Source organism: Penicillium hispanicum (assembly GCF_028827665.1).
Source record: "Penicillium hispanicum strain IBT 35686 chromosome Unknown utg000008l_segment0_segment0, whole genome shotgun sequence".
Lineage (NCBI taxonomy): Eukaryota > Fungi > Ascomycota > Eurotiomycetes > Eurotiales > Aspergillaceae > Penicillium > Penicillium hispanicum.
In genome coordinates, this window is record NW_026623200.1 from 1,239,715 (window position 1) to 1,261,329 (window position 21,615).

At 53.1% G+C, this 21,615-nt stretch overlaps 9 protein-coding genes across 9 annotated transcripts; 3 read left to right on the forward strand and 6 right to left on the reverse strand.

Annotated features, from left to right (window-relative positions):
* Nucleotides 1–9: 9 nt before the first annotated feature.
* N7459_009301 (uncharacterized protein) lies at nucleotides 10–1,251 on the reverse strand (the record flags this gene model as incomplete). The annotated part of the gene is made up of 1 exon (XM_056948469.1): nucleotides 10–1,251. The coding sequence occupies one exon, from the start codon at nucleotides 1,249–1,251 to the stop codon at nucleotides 10–12; it is 1,242 nt and encodes a 413-aa protein (XP_056795694.1).
* A 434-nt stretch (nucleotides 1,252–1,685) lies between these two features.
* N7459_009302 (ubiquitin-ubiquitin ligase UFD2) lies at nucleotides 1,686–6,814 on the reverse strand (the record flags this gene model as incomplete). The annotated part of the gene is made up of 9 exons (XM_056948470.1): nucleotides 1,686–2,669; nucleotides 2,739–2,905; nucleotides 3,057–3,146; nucleotides 3,200–3,349; nucleotides 3,403–5,446; nucleotides 5,500–5,710; nucleotides 5,776–6,413; nucleotides 6,494–6,655; nucleotides 6,698–6,814. The coding sequence occupies 9 exons, from the start codon at nucleotides 6,812–6,814 to the stop codon at nucleotides 1,686–1,688; spliced, it is 4,563 nt and encodes a 1,520-aa protein (XP_056795695.1).
* Nucleotides 6,815–7,201: 387 nt separating this feature from the next.
* On the reverse strand, nucleotides 7,202–8,393 carry N7459_009303 (J domain-containing protein; the record flags this gene model as incomplete). Its single annotated transcript, XM_056948471.1, has 3 exons — nucleotides 7,202–7,740; nucleotides 7,796–8,068; nucleotides 8,126–8,393. The coding sequence occupies 3 exons, from the start codon at nucleotides 8,391–8,393 to the stop codon at nucleotides 7,202–7,204; spliced, it is 1,080 nt and encodes a 359-aa protein (XP_056795696.1).
* Nucleotides 8,394–8,868: 475 nt separating this feature from the next.
* N7459_009304 (uncharacterized protein) lies at nucleotides 8,869–9,366 on the forward strand (the record flags this gene model as incomplete). Its single annotated transcript, XM_056948472.1, has 2 exons — nucleotides 8,869–8,935; nucleotides 9,035–9,366. The coding sequence occupies 2 exons, from the start codon at nucleotides 8,869–8,871 to the stop codon at nucleotides 9,364–9,366; spliced, it is 399 nt and encodes a 132-aa protein (XP_056795697.1).
* A 276-nt stretch (nucleotides 9,367–9,642) lies between these two features.
* Nucleotides 9,643–10,509, reverse strand: N7459_009305 (nicotinate-nicotinamide nucleotide adenylyltransferase; the record flags this gene model as incomplete). Its single annotated transcript, XM_056948473.1, has 1 exon — nucleotides 9,643–10,509. The coding sequence occupies one exon, from the start codon at nucleotides 10,507–10,509 to the stop codon at nucleotides 9,643–9,645; it is 867 nt and encodes a 288-aa protein (XP_056795698.1).
* Nucleotides 10,510–11,414: 905 nt separating this feature from the next.
* N7459_009306 (uncharacterized protein) lies at nucleotides 11,415–12,138 on the reverse strand (the record flags this gene model as incomplete). The annotated part of the gene is made up of 2 exons (XM_056948474.1): nucleotides 11,415–12,037; nucleotides 12,093–12,138. The coding sequence occupies 2 exons, from the start codon at nucleotides 12,136–12,138 to the stop codon at nucleotides 11,415–11,417; spliced, it is 669 nt and encodes a 222-aa protein (XP_056795699.1).
* Nucleotides 12,139–13,068: 930 nt separating this feature from the next.
* N7459_009307 (tetratricopeptide repeat domain-containing protein) lies at nucleotides 13,069–16,440 on the forward strand (the record flags this gene model as incomplete). Its single annotated transcript, XM_056948475.1, has 3 exons — nucleotides 13,069–13,532; nucleotides 13,591–14,013; nucleotides 14,079–16,440. The coding sequence occupies 3 exons, from the start codon at nucleotides 13,069–13,071 to the stop codon at nucleotides 16,438–16,440; spliced, it is 3,249 nt and encodes a 1,082-aa protein (XP_056795700.1).
* A 497-nt stretch (nucleotides 16,441–16,937) lies between these two features.
* Nucleotides 16,938–19,086, reverse strand: N7459_009308 (NAD(P)/FAD-dependent oxidoreductase; the record flags this gene model as incomplete). Its single annotated transcript, XM_056948476.1, has 13 exons — nucleotides 16,938–16,975; nucleotides 17,032–17,176; nucleotides 17,235–17,271; nucleotides 17,323–17,381; nucleotides 17,439–17,471; nucleotides 17,535–17,670; nucleotides 17,737–17,774; nucleotides 17,831–17,900; nucleotides 17,951–18,116; nucleotides 18,167–18,341; nucleotides 18,393–18,530; nucleotides 18,589–18,820; nucleotides 18,875–19,086. The coding sequence occupies 13 exons, from the start codon at nucleotides 19,084–19,086 to the stop codon at nucleotides 16,938–16,940; spliced, it is 1,479 nt and encodes a 492-aa protein (XP_056795701.1).
* Nucleotides 19,087–19,681: 595 nt separating this feature from the next.
* Nucleotides 19,682–21,525, forward strand: N7459_009309 (uncharacterized protein; the record flags this gene model as incomplete). Its single annotated transcript, XM_056948477.1, has 4 exons — nucleotides 19,682–19,820; nucleotides 19,880–20,977; nucleotides 21,038–21,383; nucleotides 21,438–21,525. 4 exons carry the CDS (start codon nucleotides 19,682–19,684, stop codon nucleotides 21,523–21,525), a joined length of 1,671 nt encoding a protein of 556 aa, XP_056795702.1.
* Between the last annotated feature and the right edge of the window lie 90 nt (nucleotides 21,526–21,615).

The window sequence follows — 21,615 nt, forward strand, 5'->3', positions numbered from 1 at the left end:
GCCTTTCTTCTATGGCATCCCGATGACTGACGCAACAGCGCATACTTGGATAGTCCGCGTCTCGCCAGCCACAGTGATACAAACAACCCACTTTTGCATGTGGCTATGCCTAACGCTGTAGGTGGTAAAATCCGGGTAGAGACCAAGGGCCGGGGCCAGGCAGCGAGAGCCAGAATACAGACCGTCCGACCGAAGACGGAGCTGCAACATGTTGCCGAGATCAACGGGCTTGTTGCCCTTGCCGGTCGATATCACCAACGGCGTCTCGAGATCGTGGAATGCATGTGGGAGGTGCAAGTCGAGATCTAAAGAATTCTGCTCGCTATGGGCGAAGTGGAGCCGCATCTCACTGGGCGCGAGAACCATCGTCTTACACTGAACGATCATCTTGACCCAGTTTATCTGGACATCGCAAGGTTTGTCCTGGATACAGCCGCTGGTTTTGTCTGGTATAGGGACAATGTTGATTAACACCCGCAGAGGCCGTGGGTCGTCTAGCTGCAAGACCAGCGGCACGTCGAGTTCGAGGTTGTAGTGGAATTCTGGCACCTTTGACGAGCCGAAGAGCTTCAGCGCCTTGTCCTTTAGGGATAGATCTGCATTCTCCATACCCGGGATCAGTCGTTGGGTCTGGATACTTCGCGGCATCACAATCTTCTTCGTGGCATAACGCTTCTCGGCATCGAGATAAGGCACCGGGTGGCGAATCGTGATCGGCTGAATCGCGTTATAGCATTTCGACGTCTTAAATGTATACTTCAGCGTAGCTTTGAGGTAATACTCGACACTGCCGTCGAAGGAGTGTGTCACACCCTCCTTGGTTGCGTGGAAGGTGCCTGGCAGAACATGGTGGGCAGGGTGATCCGTTTCCAGTGGCAAGAAACTGGTCTCCTGCTTATGATTTCGCACTGACTGCAGCGGCTCCGTAGGGATCCTGATTTCAAATGGCCAGCTAAGTGATTCGTCGCTATTCTCGGGCAAGTGTAATGGCCCGCGGTAGATGATCGCCGGCGAGGAAGCCAGAAGCGTATATTGGCCACGGTATGTGCCGCGACCAGTATTGCCGTTCAGCCTGGTAATTCTCGTTCTCACAAAGCCAAACAAGGACAGCTCCACCAGGGCCTCAGGACAGACGATGGGGGCCTGGCGCACTAGGTTGCCGATAATGGTGTCGCCGGCTGCATACGCCCAGCGGGGAGGAGCGGCGACGTCAAATTCGAGGCGGGATTTGGCCTCCTTTATGCTCGCCATGTTGTTTGGTCGGAGGCATAACGAGAGGCTGGGCAGATGCGAACTGGGAATCGCGAAGCAGTGTCAGCAGTCCAAGATCCACGGGGCGGGGGGCCGAAACCGGGGAGAAAGGCTTATCGTCGCTAAGCCTTGCTAGACTAGAACACTAGAACCGCCTCGGAATGGAACGACTGGCTGAACATATGCAGTAGCTTTGCGTATGGGCGAAGGAAATGTGGTCAACTAGCCGGACTTCATGGACCTAGCATCTATTGAGTTCAGCTCATACCCAGGCCCACGACGGCTTGAGACAATTGAGATTAGAAATTGAAAGAGCCACTCTATGCGGGTGCCGACTCGGCGAAAAGCGATAGAAGGACTGATATTGGAAATCCAGATTGATTGATGATTGACTCGAGAACCCCTGAAGTCCGCGGCTTCTATCCCCGTATTGCTCACATCCAAGCACACCACGGCACCACCGCCCCCCGTCCAGCAACCCCCTTCTCCCCAAACTTCTCCACATACCATCGTCGCCCCCACCGCGCATGGGGGAGCATATTCGTAACCGCATTGATCACGAAGATCACCGCCGGCAGCGGCAGTGGGATACTCAGCCGATCTGCTGCCCACGCTGCAGGCACCACCCACGGCGCAGGCCGAAGTGGTGGAGCAGTTCCGGACGACGAAATAGGAAACACGGCAGTCCCAACAAGCGCGAACCCCGTCCACTCAAGCCACTCGAAGACATAGTGTGGGTACAAGATTGAGCGGAAGACACCCTGAGCTGGCGGGATCACGTAGACCTTATGATACTTGTTACTCGTGCTCTCGCTTGTATTTGCGACGGATGCAGACGGAGAGTCTGCTTTCTTTGCGGCCCGTTTCTCGGCCTCCTCCCGTCTGAAGCGGAAGAGGGATGTCTCCGAGTAGATGTTGCCTGTCATCCCAATGACAAACATCACGGTTCCAATAACGGGAAGGATAGTGACTAGGGGACCGGAAGAAGTAGCCGGGGATTCACCCGAGGCAAGGAAGGACGCGGGGGCCAAGGCACCAGCACCATCGGTGCGGAAGCCCGAAATGGGCAAGGAATAGCCGCGTAGCCACCCTGCAAGCGAGGCGGAGTTGAACCAATTGAACACCACAGCACTGCTCATGACGAACAGGTGGATCGGCGACATGCTCGGTGCCGAAAAAAAAGGTGAGATGATAGCCCGGTTGAGATAGTGGATGCAGTACAGCGCTGCCACGAATTGGTGTGTTCGCGGCAGCTCAGTGAGAGATGGCGTTCCCAGGGACAGGGTGTAGACCAAGTTGATCGGCCCGGCGATCTCCATGATGCACCAGGCGATCCGGCCGGGGAGGTTGAAAATGGAGCGGTGCATGGAGGTTTTTCCGGCCGGATGCCATGACGTAGCCCACTGAGTGATTGTGAACTGGTTCGTTGGGTAAGTATTTTCTATTGAATCCACGTTTGGCGTCTTTCTCCAGGCTTGTTTACTTACCACTGGGAAGTACTGGAAGCCGGTGACGAGGGCCGTGTAGGCGGCCGGGGATGGAGGAAAGAAATTCATGGAGGACAGCGAGGTCCAAATAGTCGAGACAGTGGTCCCCATGGACCAGCTGGAGGAAGAAGTCAAGCCGGAACAGACGAGAACAAAGAAGGGGTTTGCTACAGCGGGGAGTTTAGAAGCTTAGAGCTGGGAAAGCTTGGATGTTACGCGGGAGAAAAGTGATGTAACGCAGGCCAAATGGGGAAAGCGGTCATGCTGAGCTACAGGTCTATCATCAGTCTATATACGAGCAATTGACCTCTGCTTAACCAGCCGAGGTATCCATCTGTTCCGGTGCTAGAGCCCTTTTGCCCGTTCTCTCGCTCTTGAAAGCCTCGATCTTGGCCTTGAGCTCGGTGTCTGCAGAAGTTAGCAATGTGATGCGAAGGTATAGACCAGCAGCGGTGCCTCACCGGGTGTCACGTCTTCCATCTTCAAAGGAACACGGTTGAAGGGGTCGTGAGGGTCACTAAGCAAGTGCGAGCGAATGGTGGAACGGTCAATAGAGACCCGAGAGCTGGGCAGAATGACCGGGTCTTCCATAAGAGTGTACATAAGGGGATCTGACCAAGAGTTAACATATATTCGAAAGTCAGGGGGCTGGATGGAGACATACCGAGAAAATCATCGGGAACCTCGCCCAGATCCTCCTCTGCCTGCTCATCGGCTACCTTGGCCTCCTGGACCTTCTTCTGCAGGACGGCCAAACGGCGCATCTCCTCGGGCGACTTGAGAGACCACTTTCGGAGGATCTCCGCGGCCTTCTCGAAGTTCGCCGGCTTGTAGGACCGTCCATCACGGGCGATAGCCAGAATGAAATTTTCCTTCGCCATGAGATTCAAGTAAACATCCGTGATCTCACTGAGAAGAGCACGAGGGTTGAACCCATACTCCTGCAGGTTATCAACGCGGAGGTTAGAGCTCTTGGGTCCCACCATAGCGTCGAGGTTGTAGTCCAGCATGTCAGCTAGACGCTGGACAATCTCAGGCATGGTAAATGAGTCGGCTAGCGCGTCAGTGAAGAGCTTGAGCATGGCCACGGTCTCATTGGTCAACTGCATGTAAGACTTGGCGCTACGCTGCGCCGATGAAAGATGCTCCTCGCGTTGCTGCCGTGTAGTAGGATCCATAGAACTGCCTTGCCGGGCGAGTTCTTGTTGGGTGTTGTGGATTGTCTTGAAAGCCCCAAAGGACTCATCGAGAACGTAGGTCACATCATTCAGGAGGAGGTTGACGAAACGGACGAAGAAATCAAGGTTCTGGTTGGCTTGATTAGACAGCTTCTGGCGGTAAAGGGTGTTGGGCCAGATGCACTTGATGATCTGGAAGATTTCGAAACGGATGTTGAACTTGTCGAAGAACTGTGTATGCGTGCCAGTGTGCTCTGCCTCGATGTAGAATTTCATAACGGCATGAAGGAGATACTCATTGGCAAACTCCATGGAGTTAAGCAGGTCAACCAGGACGCCACGAGCACCACCAGGGCGATTCCAGGTGCCCCGGAAGAGAATCGAGACTAGCCCCGCCTTCAAGTATGGATTCTTGATATAGGCAGAACTCTCGAGGAATGCAATACACAACATGACCAGCTCGTCACCTTGGGTAGCGGTGATAATTTGCGGCATACACCACATAATGAACTTGAAGTTGCTGACGATGTCGTCTAGGAAATACTCCGGTAGGCACTGGAACACTTCCGGTTGCTGCACCGGTAGAGGCAAAGTGATTTGTTCCTTTGGGAAATTCACGCCCGAAACAAGCCTCAAAAGCCAGACGGTGACATACCGCATAAACAACATTGAACGTGCCTGCCACTGATCGTCAAACAGCACGCCCTGGAGACTGTACTTCAATGCCAGACCCAGATCAAGCTTGTCCTTGTACTTCTTCAGCGCCTGCTCGAAAACACGCAGCTGCATGGGGTTACTAGCCCAGCGGTGCCGCTCGAGCTCAAATTTGGTGATCGTAGATTCCATGTGCCGTAGATCCTTCTCGAGTTGTTCCAATTTTGAAGTCAATGACTCACTGCCGTAGTGATGTGCAGCAACCGTCAAGAAAAAGATCTCGGTGATGAAATTAGAAGTCCCTTGTGCCTTCTTAGAGTAGAACGCATCTGACGCATGCTGATCTGCGTTGATCTTTGTTTCATCCCGCATGTCCACCCGCGAATCCCGATGAAGATACTCGGCGTCTATGCGGTCAATCTTGGTGAAAGTAGCATCCATGAAGGGCTCACAGAGCTGGTCTAGACATGTTGTAAGGTTAAACATGAATCCATCAGACGATACTTGCTCGGGGTCGACCTGCATTGCACGTCGTTTGTGGTTAATGTTTAATGCTGTGGCGAACCAGTCAAGTACTTGATCGCGGGCCTCCTTGGAGGCACGGATCATGTGGTTGATGACATCCAGGAGATCGGACGTGATGATCTGCTGTGTCATGCGAAGAGATCGCTGTGCATTCAAGATGTATGCCTGGTCACGGGTCTTGGGGCTGGAGAAATAAGACAGTGTTACGTTGGCCTGAAGTGGCGACAGGCGGAACCATGGCCCTAGGAGAGTGACCTTCTCGAACTGAGCTGGGTCTTTCGAAGCATTGAAAATGGATGATTCTGTGATAGCAGACGCAATGGTCGCATGACGAACAAGATTTCGCAGTGCCTGGATGAGATATTAGCATGCGTAGCCAAGTAGACGTCTGCCCTTGCACGAACCGTCGCGTAGGGCTTATAATCATCGTTAATGTCCTTGTTGGAGAGTTGCGCGCTCAGCTCCTCCACTGCGGTGATAAAAGCGGGCTTAATGCTCTCATCTTCACCGAATCGCTGAACAGCCTCGCTGATGAACTCGAAATCGACGCCCTTTTCATCTTCCGGATCAACCAACAGATACGAAGCCAACGGAGACCGCTCCGGGGATTCAATTCTGTATCATAAAAAGTCAACTTCCAGCAATCTATCATCGTGTTCATTGTCTGTTTTCCAACGTACCCGAACATCTCCGGCATGGTAATCGCGAAAATACAGTAGCTCATGCACAGCCGACGCGCCTCACATAGGACCTGGAACTTCGGGTCATCATCCCGTGTCCGCCGAAATCCCTTATGCAGCTTTGTGATCCGCTTCCAGCACGGCAACAAATAATCTAGCGGGCGTCCCCTCTCCGCCTGTGATGCAGCCTCGAGGAGCGCCTGATCCAAAGTGGCTATTTGGATGCGCAGGTCCTTGCCCTCATCTTCCAATTCGCTCCGCAGTCCAGGTAGAAAGACTCGTTGGCCATCGCCTTTCAAGGTTAGCTTGAACACAGCACTCAGGGTCCGGTCTTCGAAGGTCTCAATGCTCTCGGGTTTCGCAGACGGAGGAGTCCCCGCAGTGGGCGGAGCAGTCGAGCGCGGCCGCTCTGGAGTGGATACAGCTGGTGTGATCTTTATCCGCTTGCCTTCCGGGTTTTGTGGTGTCGATGCCGCCGGAGATGGTGCGTTTTGTGATTCGGTAGACGCGGGTTGGGTGGGCAGCGGCGACCGTGAGGGGGAGGGGTTGGAGGAGTTTGGAGGCGAGTCAGAGGATCCATCTGCACTGGACGCTGCGGACACTGGGTTCGCGAGTTTGGCAAGACGCTTGTTGCGGATCTGAATTGCAGGAAACGTGTGGTCAGCGCCTGCGGAGTAAAATGATACGGCCGGGGAGGGGAAGCCGGTGGCCAACAGACCTTGTCCGCGTCCGAGAGTGAGTCCGACATTGTCGCTCTCGGGTTTCTATCAGGTGTGACGGCGGGTGAAAAGCAGACGACGGTGGTTGGCAAGTGTGGGAGGAGATGTTCTGGTGCAGAGTAAGGTGAAGGTCGAGGTGAGTCGTCGGAGCCACCGAGGCTCTAAGACCATGCAGGTAGCGACACCGATCAAAGCCAACAGACGAGTAAGCGAGCGAGGATGACAGAAATCCAGAATCCACGAGGGCACGCCGCAAAGAAGGGGAAAATGCGCAAAGCGAGGCTGGAGATTCCGTCGTGATCGCCGAGATTCGCTCGCATGTTCTGTGTTGGGGTAGGTATGATGCCACTTGACTAAGCACATACATCCTGTGCCGACATCAGCGCAACTTCAATTCGTGATGCTCAACGCGCATTCACTGGGCTTTAAAATGAGTCGTCCTTGTGTGGCGGCTGCCTGCTAGCGATCATCGAGAGTGGTCAGTGCCTACTTGGTAGTGAAACAGGATACTCGGAAGCGACGCGGCTCCAATGTCTCCAATCGAGACTTCGAGAGCGCAAATGCAATTCAAAATGAGGCCATGTACAGAAAAGACGCAGAAGAAAATGAACCCGATAGACGCCGCCCGCCGCGAATGTGCTATTGACACCTCGGGAAAGAAGCTCAGAATGGCAGCATCGAAACATCCAATTACACACCAACCCAACCTAGTATCTCCCCTTCAGCTGGTCTAGCCGCCGGCAGCTCTTCAACTCCATGGCTCGTGCCTCCTTCATCTTCTCCACGTCCGGGAAGAACCAACCCTGCGCTTCTTGAACCTTCCGGTCCCGCAGATGCACTTCGGACTCACACGCGTAACGAAGCGATGAGACAAAGTCGACTTCCACGCGCTGATCAAGCTGGCGAAGCTTCCGTGCGCTATAATCCTCCACGTCCACGGGGTTTACGAAGTAATTGATGTTCAGCTTGGGTGTCGTGCGGCCCATGATATGTGGGGGGGTGGCAGTGTCGAGTCGATAGGTCGGGCCGGACGGGGTCGACGATCCCGAGAATATGGACGAAAGAAGAGGAAGGATGAAGAGAATGAGGAGAGGAAGCATTTGACGCACGATAGCCCAGCCGTCAAGGGCCGGTTCGGACTGACCAGCGGGTGTGGTGCGAGGACGTCGGCGAGGCACGCCTCCTCCGAACTGGTGCACACGGAACCCTGGCCCGCCTCCCATATTGAAGACGAACTGTGGACCACCTAGATAGTAGTGTAAGCCGAGAAGATGGAGTAGACAGTGTAGATAAGATCATACCGAATGGACTGAACCCGCCACCCCCCATGCCCCCAAAACCGCCGTTGAAGAACCGGTTGAAGAGCTCTTCGGGTGAAATCTCGGCGTCGAATCCTGGCCCTGCAGTACCAGACCGTGGGAATCCACCACCGCCAAATCCGCCGAAGGGCGATCCACCACCACCGGTTGAAGCCCCCGCGCTGGGGTTAAATCTGCTATCCGGATCTCCGCCAAACTTGTCATATCGAGATTTCTTATCGGAGTCGGAGAGGATCTGGAAGGCACGCGAAACCACTGCCCAGAAAGCGTCAGAAGCGGCACTGGACGCATGTAGGCCTTCTCTTCACTCACTTTTGAACGCCTCATCTGCACCATCATACCCGTTCTTATCCGGATGTGTCAACAAACTCTGTTTCCGGTATGCTTTCTTAATTTCACCGTCCGACGCGGTGCGTTCGACTGCAAGAATCTCGTAGAACTCGGTTGGTGAACATTTTCGAATGCGAATGACGGCCGCTTTCTGCTCGGGCGTGTATTTGCGGTCCTGGTTGCCCTGGTTATGTTCGCGGGACCTCGCGCTGCCCCCTTGGGCATCCGACCCAGATGCCGTAGCAGGCATTGTGGTCAAGGGACGAAGGAATATATCGCAGGCCGCGATGCAAAAAAGCCGAAGAGAGGGGGTGAGAGCAATGACTGGATTGGTGGCGTGGGACCGCGGAGAAAGGGGCACCCAATCCCCCAAAAGGCTGACAGGCAGATCAAGCCTCGAAGAAACGCGCAGAGGGCAGTCGAGGACGAGTCTCGTGGATGAAACGCACTGCGGGCGAGGAGCGTGGCTGACGGGGTGGTTTCGACTGGGGGGAAAAGTATAGTCTTAGGTGGTCGTTGCCAAGCGCCGGAACGCCAATTGCGCATGCGCTTATCGTATACTCTCCGAACGTTCCCCCACACCACTCGCGCAGTCCTGCTCTCGACCGCTCCTCGCTGGAAAATCAGACGAGTTAGTGCTGGGAACTTGACGCGAAACTCAGACAGGAATACAAACAAGTGGTCTTCTGTCTCTCCGTTCAATCACCACCGCACGCAACCTCACTATGGCGGACGATTCTACAATCGAGGAAACGAAGCACACGATGGTGCAGCGCCTGAGAGCATGGGGTGGTAGGTTTTTGTCATTTGCCTGGGGCGATCCATTTCCCTTCAGATATCCGTTGAATACAAGATGCAAAATAGAAGAGTGCTAACACCGTTCTCTCTTAGAAAACTCATTCCCGCCGACTCTCCTCGCCTCGCTTATCACCGCGCAGCATGCGCGCCCCTTCCAATTCTTCCCCATGCTCTTCCCGCCTGTCCTACTTTTCACCAGCTATGCAAACATCCAAGGATTCAAGACGGACACCGCCGGGATCAGTGCCGCCTGGTCTGGCTTGTACCTGCTCCTCGCGGGCCGGCGGCGACAGCCGTTAATGAAGAAGTTCGGAGCTCGCGGAATCGTGCGCGGCGCGACAATGGCCCTGTGTTTGACGAACATGGTTGGTGGTGGACTTGCATACACCCTTGGGAAGAGAGAGGAAGAGGAGGACAGTTCATGAACGCGTGTATGATGACAAGTGAGGACTGCTCGTGTCCTTGCCGAGACCTGTTGAAGTGTACGATACATATTTAAAAGTGGCGGGCTTGGATTTCGAAAGCCCGACGGGACATTCGGCGTCGTTGATATCAGCACGGTGTTCATGATATTACCTATACATGTACCATCTCCGATCTGCGGTCAATATCAGGCTATACTCCTGTGTTGTCCTTTAATCTGATAGTCCTTCTGTGAATTCTGGCCGTGGACGGTGTCCAGTGACTAAACAGCCATAGCGTTAAATCCTGCTGTCCGGTGAATACGGTCGTTCTGACAGAACAAATTGCCGCACTTCATCCGGGACCAGCCAGTCCAGGTCTGCAGGTGCAGACTGTGAGGCCTCGCGCGCTTTCGTGGAGCTGACGGGTGGCTGGCCCGGTGCTCTGCCATTGACCAGCTGGATTCTCTGCGCCCACTCCCTCCGTCCACCCTCCGCCTCTCGGTCGCCGCGGGCAAGACCAAGAAGAAATTCCTCCTGTTCTTCCCTGCTGCCCCATTCATCACTTGGCCGAAATGTCACCCGCAACCGGTGCTGGGAGAAGAGTGGACTCAGTGGCTGCAATGTATGGTCTGGTGGATAGTATTTGGCGTTGAAGATGCGGATCAGAGTGTCATAGCCGGTCAGATGAACCTGCTCCAGAGGAGTAGGATAGCAGCCCGAGGCCTCGATCGACGATGCCTTGTCGACGAAATAGGGCTTTTTGGTCACGCCAATGTCAATGGCAGGCATACGGTCCATGGACCGAGGAGCCTCTGGTGTTCCAGCAGTGGCGGCCAGCTGGGCGCGCAGGTCATTGGCGAAGAGCTCCATCATCGCAAGCCGGTCCTCGAAGGGGGCGGGCTTGGAGGGCTTATCGGCATTCTGAGTAGCCAACAGGAGGATCAGACGAGAGCTTGGCTCAAGATTCTCGAGGAGAGCGGAGCTGGCAATGCGGAGATGCGCATACGTTGGCGGGTTGAATGACGAGTCCAGCACGTAAAGAACTCTTGGAGGGGGGATGCGCTCGGCGGCGATGGTGGTGAGGATATCGAAGTCTTTGGACGAGGTGGAGAATTGTTTCAGCAGCGAGGCATATCGCGCCCGCATCGCAGGAAAGGACGGCATGGTGGGTTGGCGATGTCGCAAGTAATCCGGAGGGAACCGCGGGCGATAAGAGTGGATCTGCAGGATATATGGGGAAGGCTGTCCATGTCCCAAGCTACGTATGAAGCTGCCGGGACGTATTTGATCAGGCAATTGGCGAGTGTGCATCTTTCTTCTAATGCGTCTACTCAATTATCTAATGTGCTTTATTAAGCGTCCAAGGCCCCGTATCTTCTCATCCTGACCCAACACCCATCGGCACTCGACACTACCAAAGTGAGTACCTGCTTTTCCTCCCCAAGAGGTGCTTGAAAAGATCTCCCGGTAGGCTCAATAATTTCAAATGTCTGAAGCAACCTCACAATCGTGAATCCAGCTTCCAACAGGGCAAAGTCCTGTCCTAAACACACCCTGGGTCCTCCGTTAAAGGGTAAATATGCCCATCCCACATTCTTCAGATCATCCTGCTCCCAGCGCTCGGGGCGGAATTGCTCAGCATCTGCACCGTAAATATCTTTTCGGCGATGCATCGCATAAACGCAATACCCTACTGCTTCGCCCTTCCGGACGAGAATAGGAGCTGTGCCCGAAGGGCCGCCACCGACAGGGAGCGTCGTTGTCTTCTCAGCCGCTCGCGAGTTGACCGGGACTGACGGGTATAACCGAAGGACTGTTGACACGAATCAGCGCTAAATCAGTACCAAATAGTCGTGCTCCTAGATTCTTAAATACCTTCTTTGAGGACGAGTGACAGATAGGGCAGAGCCTTGAGTTGACTAATGGTAGGGATCCTCGACTCCGGGCCAACACCAATGGCATCCCTAATCTCACAGCGAAGTTTGAAGAGCACCTGGGGATGTTGCACTAATAGGCGGCTTAATTCGAGTCAGCTTAGAGTCCAGCGCAGTCAATGGATATCACTTCACTCACAGAGCCCATGTCAGGCAACAGGCCGTGGTATCTCTCCCGGCCAATAAGATATTAAGGCATTGATCTCTCAGAACCTTGGGGTCGCGACTTTCCTTGATCAGTGCATCGATAAAGACATAAGGTTCTGTGTTTGAGTCTGTCGCTTTCATCTTGACAGAGCTGTCTAGGGCCTTTTTGACAGCTCGGTCTACAAACCCATGGCAAGCTTTGCACGCCTCCCGGAACCTCGCTCCTCCTAGAAGCCAGTAGAGATCACCAAGACGGCCTCGCTGGGCAAGATAGTCCTGGCCTAGATTGAAAGCATCCGCGAACTCAGATTCACGGCCCGCGATGTCTTCCGACTTGACCGATGGCAGATGCCGTCCAAATAATAAGAAGAGAGTGGTTTCGAAAGTAAGGCGGAAGAATAGGGGCTGCAGATCAACCACGTCATCCTGTGGAATGCAAGAAATGAGACTGTCCACGGCGTCTCTAATTTGCTCAAAATTGTTCAGTCGGTTTGCCATGAATTGCGGTCGTAGTAGCTCTCGCGAATGTCGCCAATGTTTACCGTCTTGGGTGAAGATACCACTTCCCAGCAAGGGGTCAAACGTCGGCGGGCGAAGTCCAAGCCCAAAGTCTTGAAGTTCGCCATACGTTAGTAGCGACGGGGCTTTTATGACAGCGACACTAACCTGAGAACTGTGTTGATAAAACAGCTTCAATATTTCGGGGATCCATGGTGTCAATCCCCCGAGAAAAGAGGAGATTCTGCTCGAAAGTGTTCCCCGACTCGGCGACTACATCAAGAAAAAACTGAAGTATTTGCTGCTTGCTATTTTGCCGAAACGCCTTTAGCAGCAAATCGAGCCCCAGGGGCCATTTGGCGTTCCATTTCTTCGGCGGCTCGCAGCCTTTGGAAGCTGCGAACTTTCGGTCAACCTAGCACGATAGTTAGAAAATGAAGAGGATTTGTTTGATTTGGGTGCTAGTCAGGATGAGCTCGGAGGAAAGCCCACTTGTTTGGAACAAACGTACTCGCAGTTCCCACCAGTGTGTGAGAAGTCGATAGATGACCACCGATATCACAGATCCGGCAAGCAGTAGGTGTGGAGTGAATATCATGCCGCTTATAGGAAGTAAGAAACAAAGGCCTGAGGGCGATTCAGAACAACGGAATTGTTGGCCCAGCTTGGTTCGGAGCTGAAATATAAAGGGGCTGGGATATATCAGCAGACAAGAGAAAGTACAAGACGTTTGTTTGGCAAACCCCTCTCGGCTAGCCATGTCGTTCTTATTGGGGTCTGGAACGGCCCTAATGCACATCGCTGAGGCTGTCACGCGCTAACGTAGGAACCCACAAATCCCGGCCTATAAACGCTCGCCTATAAGCACTCGGGGGTTCAGCTGTGTATGTAAAAGGTATATACACTTTGCGCCCCATATCGCTATCCCAATCATACAATCTAACTAATGCAGACTGATACAGACTACTGCAAAATGAGGCAGCCGGTATGCATGTACATATATGTATGCATGTATTTAGAGAAATACATACATACTTGTGGCAGCCGCCTTGACCGACGGAAATTCCTCTTTTCCCACCTGGACGCCAGAACGACAACATTATGCCGACGACTTCGTCTCTTCAACCAACCCCGATTTGAGGAGATGGACCCCTTCTCACTCACCGTGGGAGCCTTATCCCTTGCGGATGCATGTTGGCGCATCCTCAAGTTCTTGAGGGAAATCCCGACCGCTGTTGCTACGCAGAAGGAGATCGAAACTTTGATCAGCGAGGTGGAGTCTCTAAGAGCTATTGTCGTCTCAGTCAAAGAATGCCTCGATGCCCGTCATACAACCTCTGCAATCACCTCTCCGCTCCAGGCAGGAAGCCTCGAAGACCTGTTGAATCTATGTAAACAGACCATCAATACGTGTCAGAATACAACAACGCAACTAGAGTCTCTTGTCCAGGAGATTTACGGTCGAGCTGCCCCCCGGTCTACTGGAAAGCTCGATGGCCTGAGCAAGGAGCTTCGCAGACGTGACAAGGCCACGGACATACAGCGACTACGTGACCAGCTGTCATATCAAAAACAGAACCTGCAAATCTTGCTCACTGGCTTTGATCTGTCCGTACCAGAGTAACCTACTCGGATGACCACTGTGGAAATGCTGACCTTTCTATAGGCACTACCATCAAATATCTCATGACACGCTCGATCAAATATCGATCAATCTCCGATCGCAAGCCCAAAGCTTTAGGCTGCAGATCGAGACGTTGGAAGACCGCTTGGAGCATTCTGGTGGAAAGAATGCCGACAAAGACAAGCAGGATATCGCGACATTGTCGAGAACCAAAAAATTCCTAGACTCTGTCAAATCGGTCGCCAATGCAGTCTCTGCGACAAGACCAAACATGTTTTTCGATATCCCTCAGCCTGTCAGCAGCGTTTACACCGGTCGAAATGAGCACTTGACGGAGCTGCAAGAGATATTATTGGCTTCCAGCGTTGACGAACCGCCAAAACAGCAACGCTTTGTTATCTGCGGCATTGGGGGATCGGGGAAGACACAATTCAGTTGTAAATTTGCCGAACAAAATCGGGAAAGGTGTGTTTCCTTTTTCCATCCACCACGCGATACCTGACCTAGCTAATCATCGCCCGGATTCAAAGCTTCTGGGGCGTCTTCTGGATCGATGCGAGTTCCCATGAACGAACAAAGCAGACCTACGTCGAGATTGCGAAATTCGGAAAAGTGGAACCCAACCACCATGCAGCGATGCACTGGCTTTCCAATCGCGAAGAAAGATGGCTGCTACTCATGGACAACGCTGACGATCCGGGGATAGACCTGCAAGATTACTTCCCGAAAGGTGACAGAGGCCATATCATCATCACCACACGAAATCCGGCTCATAAGATATATGGCAATGTTGGGCCACGCTATTTTGAGTTCGAAGGGATGGAAGGCAACGACGCCAGTGCTCTTCTCTTGCGGGCTGCCCGGTTAGCAGAGCCGTGGGATCCTGTGTCCTCGTCGTGGGCGACCAAGATCACGAAACAGCTGGGCTATCTTGCACTGGCCTTGGTCCATGCTGGCGCCGCCATCAGAAATGGTCTATGCTCCCTCAGAGACTATTTGACATTCTACGACCAAGATTGGGAGCGAATTCGTCGAATACGCAGGTCATCCCTATGGTCAGGGGACCAATACGAGCGGAATATGAGTGCTCTCGCAACGTACGAACTGTCCTACAGGGGCATCGAACAAAAGGGAACCGAAGAATCCGGGGATGCGATTCAATTGCTGAAAATGTTCTCGTTCTTCTATTTCAAAAACATACGTTTTGACATCTTGGAAAAGGCCGTGTCCAACTGCCAAAAAGAAAAGCAACAACAAGAGGAGGCAGACCAGGAAGAACCCAAAGTGACGCTGACTTGGTATCAAAAATACAATCAAATGCGCATGTTGATACTTGGGTTCATCGCCCAAGACCGCGGTCCTTCTACTCTCCCTCGTTTTATCCGGGAAGGCAGAGAGTCGGGGTTTTTCGACGGAGCCCGGTTACGCTACGCGCTCAAGGAGCTCGTGCAAATGTCGCTAATCACCTACCACGAATCCAACAATAGCTACTCAATGCACCCTCTAGTGCACCGATGGGCGCGCGAGCGACCTGGCATGAGCACACCCGAGCAGGCCGTTTGGTCACATATCGCAGCCACAACGCTCGCCCACTCTATTCTCCTCCCACCGTACGAGGATACGGAAGCTGAGGAGCTCTTTCGAAGAGACATTCTTCCTCACATCGACCACGTGCGAAGCTGCCAGGGGGTAATCGAGCGGAGAATCATGGAAAATCGCAGGCGTCGGTGGTATGGACTCGTGCAATGGCCTGGAGCGGGATCGGGTTTTGGTCGATCTCAAGCTGTGCTCTATGCCAAGTTCAGCATAGTGTTTGCTCAAAACGGTCGCTGGAATGAAGCTGAAGAGCTCCAGCTATGCGTGAAAGCATACGCCGACAAGGTTCTGGGGCTGGGTCACCCCAGGGCTCGGGCGATCACTCTGGCTTTGGCCACCACCTATTGGAATCAAGGGAGGGGGGACGAAGCATCCGACCTACAAGATGCTGTCTTGCAAGCATGTATAGCTTCGTTGGGGCCTGGTAGCCATGAGACATTGATGACGATGGATACCTTGGGTCAAACGAGATGGCAGCAAGGAAGATATAGCGAGGCCAGGGTGCTTCAGAAACACGCCGTCGAGGGACTTCTCAAACTAAAAGGCTTGAAACACGAAAACACCTTGACCGCCATGGGTGGGCTCGGGCGAACAGTTGCAAAGTTCTACGAAAGGCAGGACCTCGATGAAGCAAAGCAACTCCTCACATCGTCTGCCAGAGAAATGAGCAACTTATTAGGTCCCACGCATTTGAAAACGCTAGTCGTGAAAGAAGATTTGGCCATGCTTTCTTTGCTCACGGAGGAGAATTTACTTGCGGCCTCGCACACAATGCGACAGGTCTTGCAGTCCCGCGAGGACAAGCTCGGCAAGGAACATCCGTATACACTTCTAGCGATGGTGAATCTGGCGAGATTGAATTCTGCCTTGGGCGAGTACAATCAAGCCGAGGCGCTCATTCGCCGCGGGTTGCCCATTGCGGATCGCAATTTGGGTGAAGATCACATCGGGACTCTGATGGGGAGGACAGTACTTGGGACTATCCTCATTGGTCAATCGAGGCTTGCAGAGGCAGAGTCAACGCTTTTGAAAGTGATCGAATCCCAGCGGCATCTGTCATCGTATCGAGGCGACTTCCATCCAGATCGACTGGGCGCCATGATGGAACTGGCTAGGTGCTATCGACTGCAAGAGAAACTCGACGAGGCTATTCAACTTAGTGATGAGATCATTGAGGGGCTTGAAAGCATCAGCTTGAAGGAACATCCCCTTGAGAGAAAGACGAAGTTGCAGAAACGGGAACTGATGGAGGTGAAGCGTGCTGGAGGATGGACAGAACCCCGCGGCAAGCTTTAGACCCATGGCACACCAGAAGGTTTAGGTACTCCGAGAGAAGAGGGCAGAGAGATACATATATATCATAACCAAGTACAGCTCTAACTATAGGGCTGGGGAGGTGAATAGTATACGGACGCTCATATATACCCAAAATATATATTTCCAACCGATCAAGTTTAGACCATTCATTTCCCCCCAGAGGTGCTCTGGATTGATTCGAATCAATCTCCATAGTCTCGACAAATGATAGATACACTTCATATTCAGCAGACAGTAGAGGGGAGTATATTTCTGACGTGGAAAAAAAGAAAGCCTTGCCTCGACCCAGAATCGAACTGAGAGCAAGTCATTACTAGTGACCCGTGTTACCATTACACCATCAAGGCTTGTTATGTTACAGCGACCCATATTTGGTATTACCTACAACTTTCATGGTGATTCCAGTTCAGCTTGGATTTTCGATTATTCACGAAATATCACCGGAGCGCACATTATCTACGATGGGCTTTCCGCTTTCAAAGTGAGCTTTTGACCGAGAATTGGAAATCTTCGGCTGAACTCCGGCGTTAGTATTGCTTCCGAAATTCCACCTCACTAGGGGTTCCTTACGCTTCGCCAGCTTCAGCTTCGACATCTCACGAGGGCCTGACTCTCCTTCCTCGAGTCCGTTGCACTTTTTGCCCTCCTCGACACCGCGCCACTTCCATAGAGGAGTGAAGCGGTCGGGAACCCGTTCGAGTTGGTTCTTGACATACTACGCGATGTGATCAGCTCCTACAATCCCTGTCATAGCGAAGGATGCTTAAACCAACCTTGCCAAGAATAGGCAGAAATTTGAAGCCGTGGCCACTAGATGGTTCGAATTAGTCAAGTCCCATATGATCATCATCCAGTACTTACGAGCCACCTGTGCAGATGAACAGCGAGTCGGAGTACCCGGGAACATAGTCAATAACGAACTGGTTTGTGTCAGAATCGCCATTGAAATCCTGCATTTGCTCTCGCGGGCCACTTACTTCGTTATCGATGCTGTCTGTGTACCAGCACAGCTGCGGTGCATTTTAGTCAACTATTCCACGCGAGAACACTTTTCGAGACGCAGATAGACCAACCCGACTATCAGTAAATCCGATTTCAGTCAATTCGGGGAACAGTCCACCAATGACCCGCTTCATGAGCTGCAGACCATATAAAGGCACGGTGTGAATGGGCTCTGGGCTGTATTTTGTTCGAGGAGTGGAGATGCGCCTAAAGCATGCGAATGTTAACAGTTGCATAGACAGATCACATCGAGCGGCGGATTAGACAGCATACAAGTCGTCCTGTCTTGGATGGGCTTGGAAGTTGGTAAACTTTGAGGGGCAGCAGTCAGCAAAGATTGACACTATAGCGTAGAATTGGCACGTACTTTTCGAGCACGGAAGCCAAACTTGAGTCGACCTTCCTTGGTGATAGGAAAGCCGCCTCCCTCATACGCGCTAACATGATAGTCAGTGGGAGATCCAGAAAAAGACCCTGCGGGGCTTACTCTTCACCCTCGCCCTCCAGAAATCGCCAGACGGGGAAGTTGTCCGGATGAAACCTCTTTCGGAGATCTGGTCTGTCTTCAGGGACATCAATAAACATAACCGTTCCCATCGTGGCCTCGACGGAGCGGTGGGCTTCTGGGACAACCGATGATGACCATGGACCGCCTGGTGAAATATGTCAATAGTTGCAAACCAGTCCTCATGACTATACTCACAAGCCACAATGACAAGGTCAGCAGAGTGGCTGAGGCCATCGCGGGTCTTGATGCCGGTGATCCGCTTGCTCGAACCGGATTGATCAACAATCAAGTTATCCAGTTCTCCCTGAGGTCGGCCCAGGACAAATTTCACACCGGCTTTTTCGCACAGATGCCGCGCATATACACAGGCCTGAATGGCGCCAGTCAGTGGCGTCACAAGGGAAAATCTCTCGATTCATACCTTGTCCGCAAGAGTGATGCCGGATCCCGCGTCCAGAAAGCCATTTGTAAGACCGTTCCTGAATCCGTCAAAAAGGTGATACTTCTTGCCCCATTCCGGGCCCAACGCATCGGCGCGTTTCTCGTCCGTGGAGCTGTTCTAGACTCCATGTTAACACGCGCACGTAACGCACCGGAAGGGTCTTGCTTGGTCGTACCTTGACAAACTGAAGGTCGCGGAAGGCAGGTGCAGTCTCCTCCATCACTCGCAAGTTCTCAACGTAGCGATCGACCATCTCAGGTCCATCGGCCAGGTGGAAAACACCGCACAGCGTCAGCAGCTCATCCTCCGGGCTCAGTGGATGTGGGAGCTCGGAGGGATGGGAGGCTTGAATGGCCCGATTCCACTCGAGCCAGATATCTCTTGCTTCCAGCGCAAGATCTTGGGAACTAGATGAACGGTCACTATTTCGTCCCGGGACCGCCAAGTATGAGTCTACCTACTGGTTCTGCTTGCCGTAGGTCGCGCGGAAGATTTTATTGATATCTGCGGACGCTCCATCACACCCGTCGGCTGGATTGTAGTTGGTCTTCTTAAAGTCGCATCGATCGAATATCGTGACGTTCTTGTAGCCACCACGCGCGAGCCACAGCGCTGTACTCAGACCGAACACGCCGCCGCCGACAATGATCACGCGAGATTCGGAAGTAGTCATCTTGTCTGGATTCAGTCAAAGGATAGAAGAGTCAAGATAACGACGAAAGCACAGGATCTTCTATACGACTTGGATGATGTTCTTTTAAGTCGCCTGAGAAGTAACGGGATTGCCGTCCAGGTGATCTGCAAACGCGGAAATTCCGTCGCCCACCGCTTGGCAGCCTTGCGACCTACAGATTCTGGCTATCGCGATGCGCGTCATGCCAACATCTGGCGCCGCCAAAGAACGGCATTTCCGTCGTCTTCCAACCATAACTCTAACCCCGCAATTCTGTGCACCGCGATTCCACGATAAGCTGGCTCCACCAATCGCACTGGATGGATTGGCCTGTACCCTGACGAGTCTCGGATCTACCGTCAATGCTGGTTTAACCTAGCTCTGATACAGGTCGCTCCGGCTATCATGAGGGTCGGGGTTGCCGCGCCCCTGGAAGCGGGATATAAAGCCGTTGGAGAAAGCGAACTGAACTTTGTGTGTATTTTGCTGGGTCAAGGCTGATATTCCGTCCTTTCTGTTTCACAGTACTGCTTCAATCTGTCGCTCGTCGACACAACTAACTGTCAATCGAACCCGTGTGGGAGTTGTGTCCAAGATGGGCTTCACAGATATGCTCCGGAGGAGCACACTGGCCGAGTACCACAGAAAGATCAAGTCCGCACCACGCGAGGTCATATTGAGTCGCCCTTTGCTCTTGTCGGCCATGATGTACGCGGCCTCTGCCATCCCTTTGAGTGAGTGGATTCCGACGTTTCCTGCTCTCCCCAGCCTGACTGACTCCATCCATCCACAGCATGGGACCAAGGCTCGGCCTCCTCGGTTTCATCTCTGTCTAGTTTCCAACAACATTTCGGTATTAGCTCCAAGTCCGGGGCCGGCTCGACTAGGGATTTTGTGTCTCTCGTATACGTTGGTGATGCAGTCGGGGCCGCCTTGTCATTCTTCATCAATGATCGGATTGGCCGCCTGTGGTCCTTTCGTCTGTACACTTTCACTTGGATACTTGGACAGATTGTGGCCATGTTCAGCCCCGGAGCATCGGGACTATACGCTTCTCGAATCATCTGTGGACTAGGGATTGGTTCCTTGAGCGTCACCGGTGCTGTTTCCATCGTTGAGATTGCCCCCGCTGAAATACGTGGGTTGTTGACGGCATGGTACTCGGTGAGCATGGGGATTTCTCTCATGGCCGCGACTTTTTGCGTTTACGGCATCGAGATGCACATGGCATCACGCAACTTACAATACCAGGTTGTGTGGTTTGCTCCCTGCATCTTCATGTTCCTTTGGGTCGTGGCCAGCTTCTCCCTCTGCGAATCACCACGATGGCTACTAATGACTGGTCGTGACCAAGAGGCCATCAATGTTCTTGTGAAGCTGCGACGTCTGCCTGTTGACCATCCTCGAGTGCACGGCGAGCTTCAAATGATCCGGGAGTCTATCCAGACAGAGGCCGGCGAGCCCGATGACCACTCCCCATTCCACATCGTCAGTATCTCCAGGGAGATGTTCACCGAGCCTCCCAACCTCCGTCGTCTCCAGCAGGCCATCGTCATGTATGCATTGCCGCAATTCTCGGGCGGGAACTCGATCACGAACTACTTCATCCCCGTCTTGGAGGCCGTTGGCCTGGCTGGAAACTCCACTCACAACCTCTTTTTGAACGGCATGTACACGCTCGCCAAGTTCTTCTTCGCCCTATTTTCGTCATTCTTCTTCATCGACACACTGGGACGCCGAGGCTCACTCTTCTTTGGAGTCGCTCTTCAAATGGCGTCTGACATCTATCTGGCGGCATACATCAAAGCCCAACAAGAAGGCCGAGTCTCCCATGCTGCCAGCGAGGCAGCTCTGGCAGCCTTGTTCGTACATGCACTAGGCTATTCCGTCGGTACGTCTGAAAATCACTTGGGATGCATTATTCGGTGCATGGTTTAACTCTTTCGCGCAGGCCTTCTCACTCTACCCTACGTCTTCGGCGGCGAATTGTGGCCCAATCGCATCCGCTCGTTCGGCGCCGCACTATCACAGACATTCCACTGGATCTTCCACTACGCCATGACCTTTGCCTTTGCCTCGCTCCTGGAGCGAACCCACGACTGGGGTGCGTTTGTCTTCTTCGCTGCGTGGTGTGCCGGCGCCCTGGTCTATGTGTACCTGCTCGTCCCCGAGATCGCAGGCGCGTCCGTGGAAGAAATTGATCGCATTTTCAAGGGTCCGTGGATCGTTGCCCATGGGCGATCGAGACGCCAGGGAGCGAGCTCCGTCTTGGAGGGCCAGCCCCCGGATCAGAAGCTGTAAGATATCCTTGACTCTAATCTCCTTGGACGCAGGCTAAGTTGGCGCGATAGGGATGAAACCGTAGGCGAATCACCTCCGATCCCCGACTCTGCGCATAAAATATCTGTGAAAGATCGGCTGCAGCCGATTGATCATTAGCTGGTCTTTGATGGGTCGCGGTAGTCGGAAATATGGCCGGATATTTAGTCATTGCTAGCGGTGCGACAGCTATGATTTATGAATTTGCTC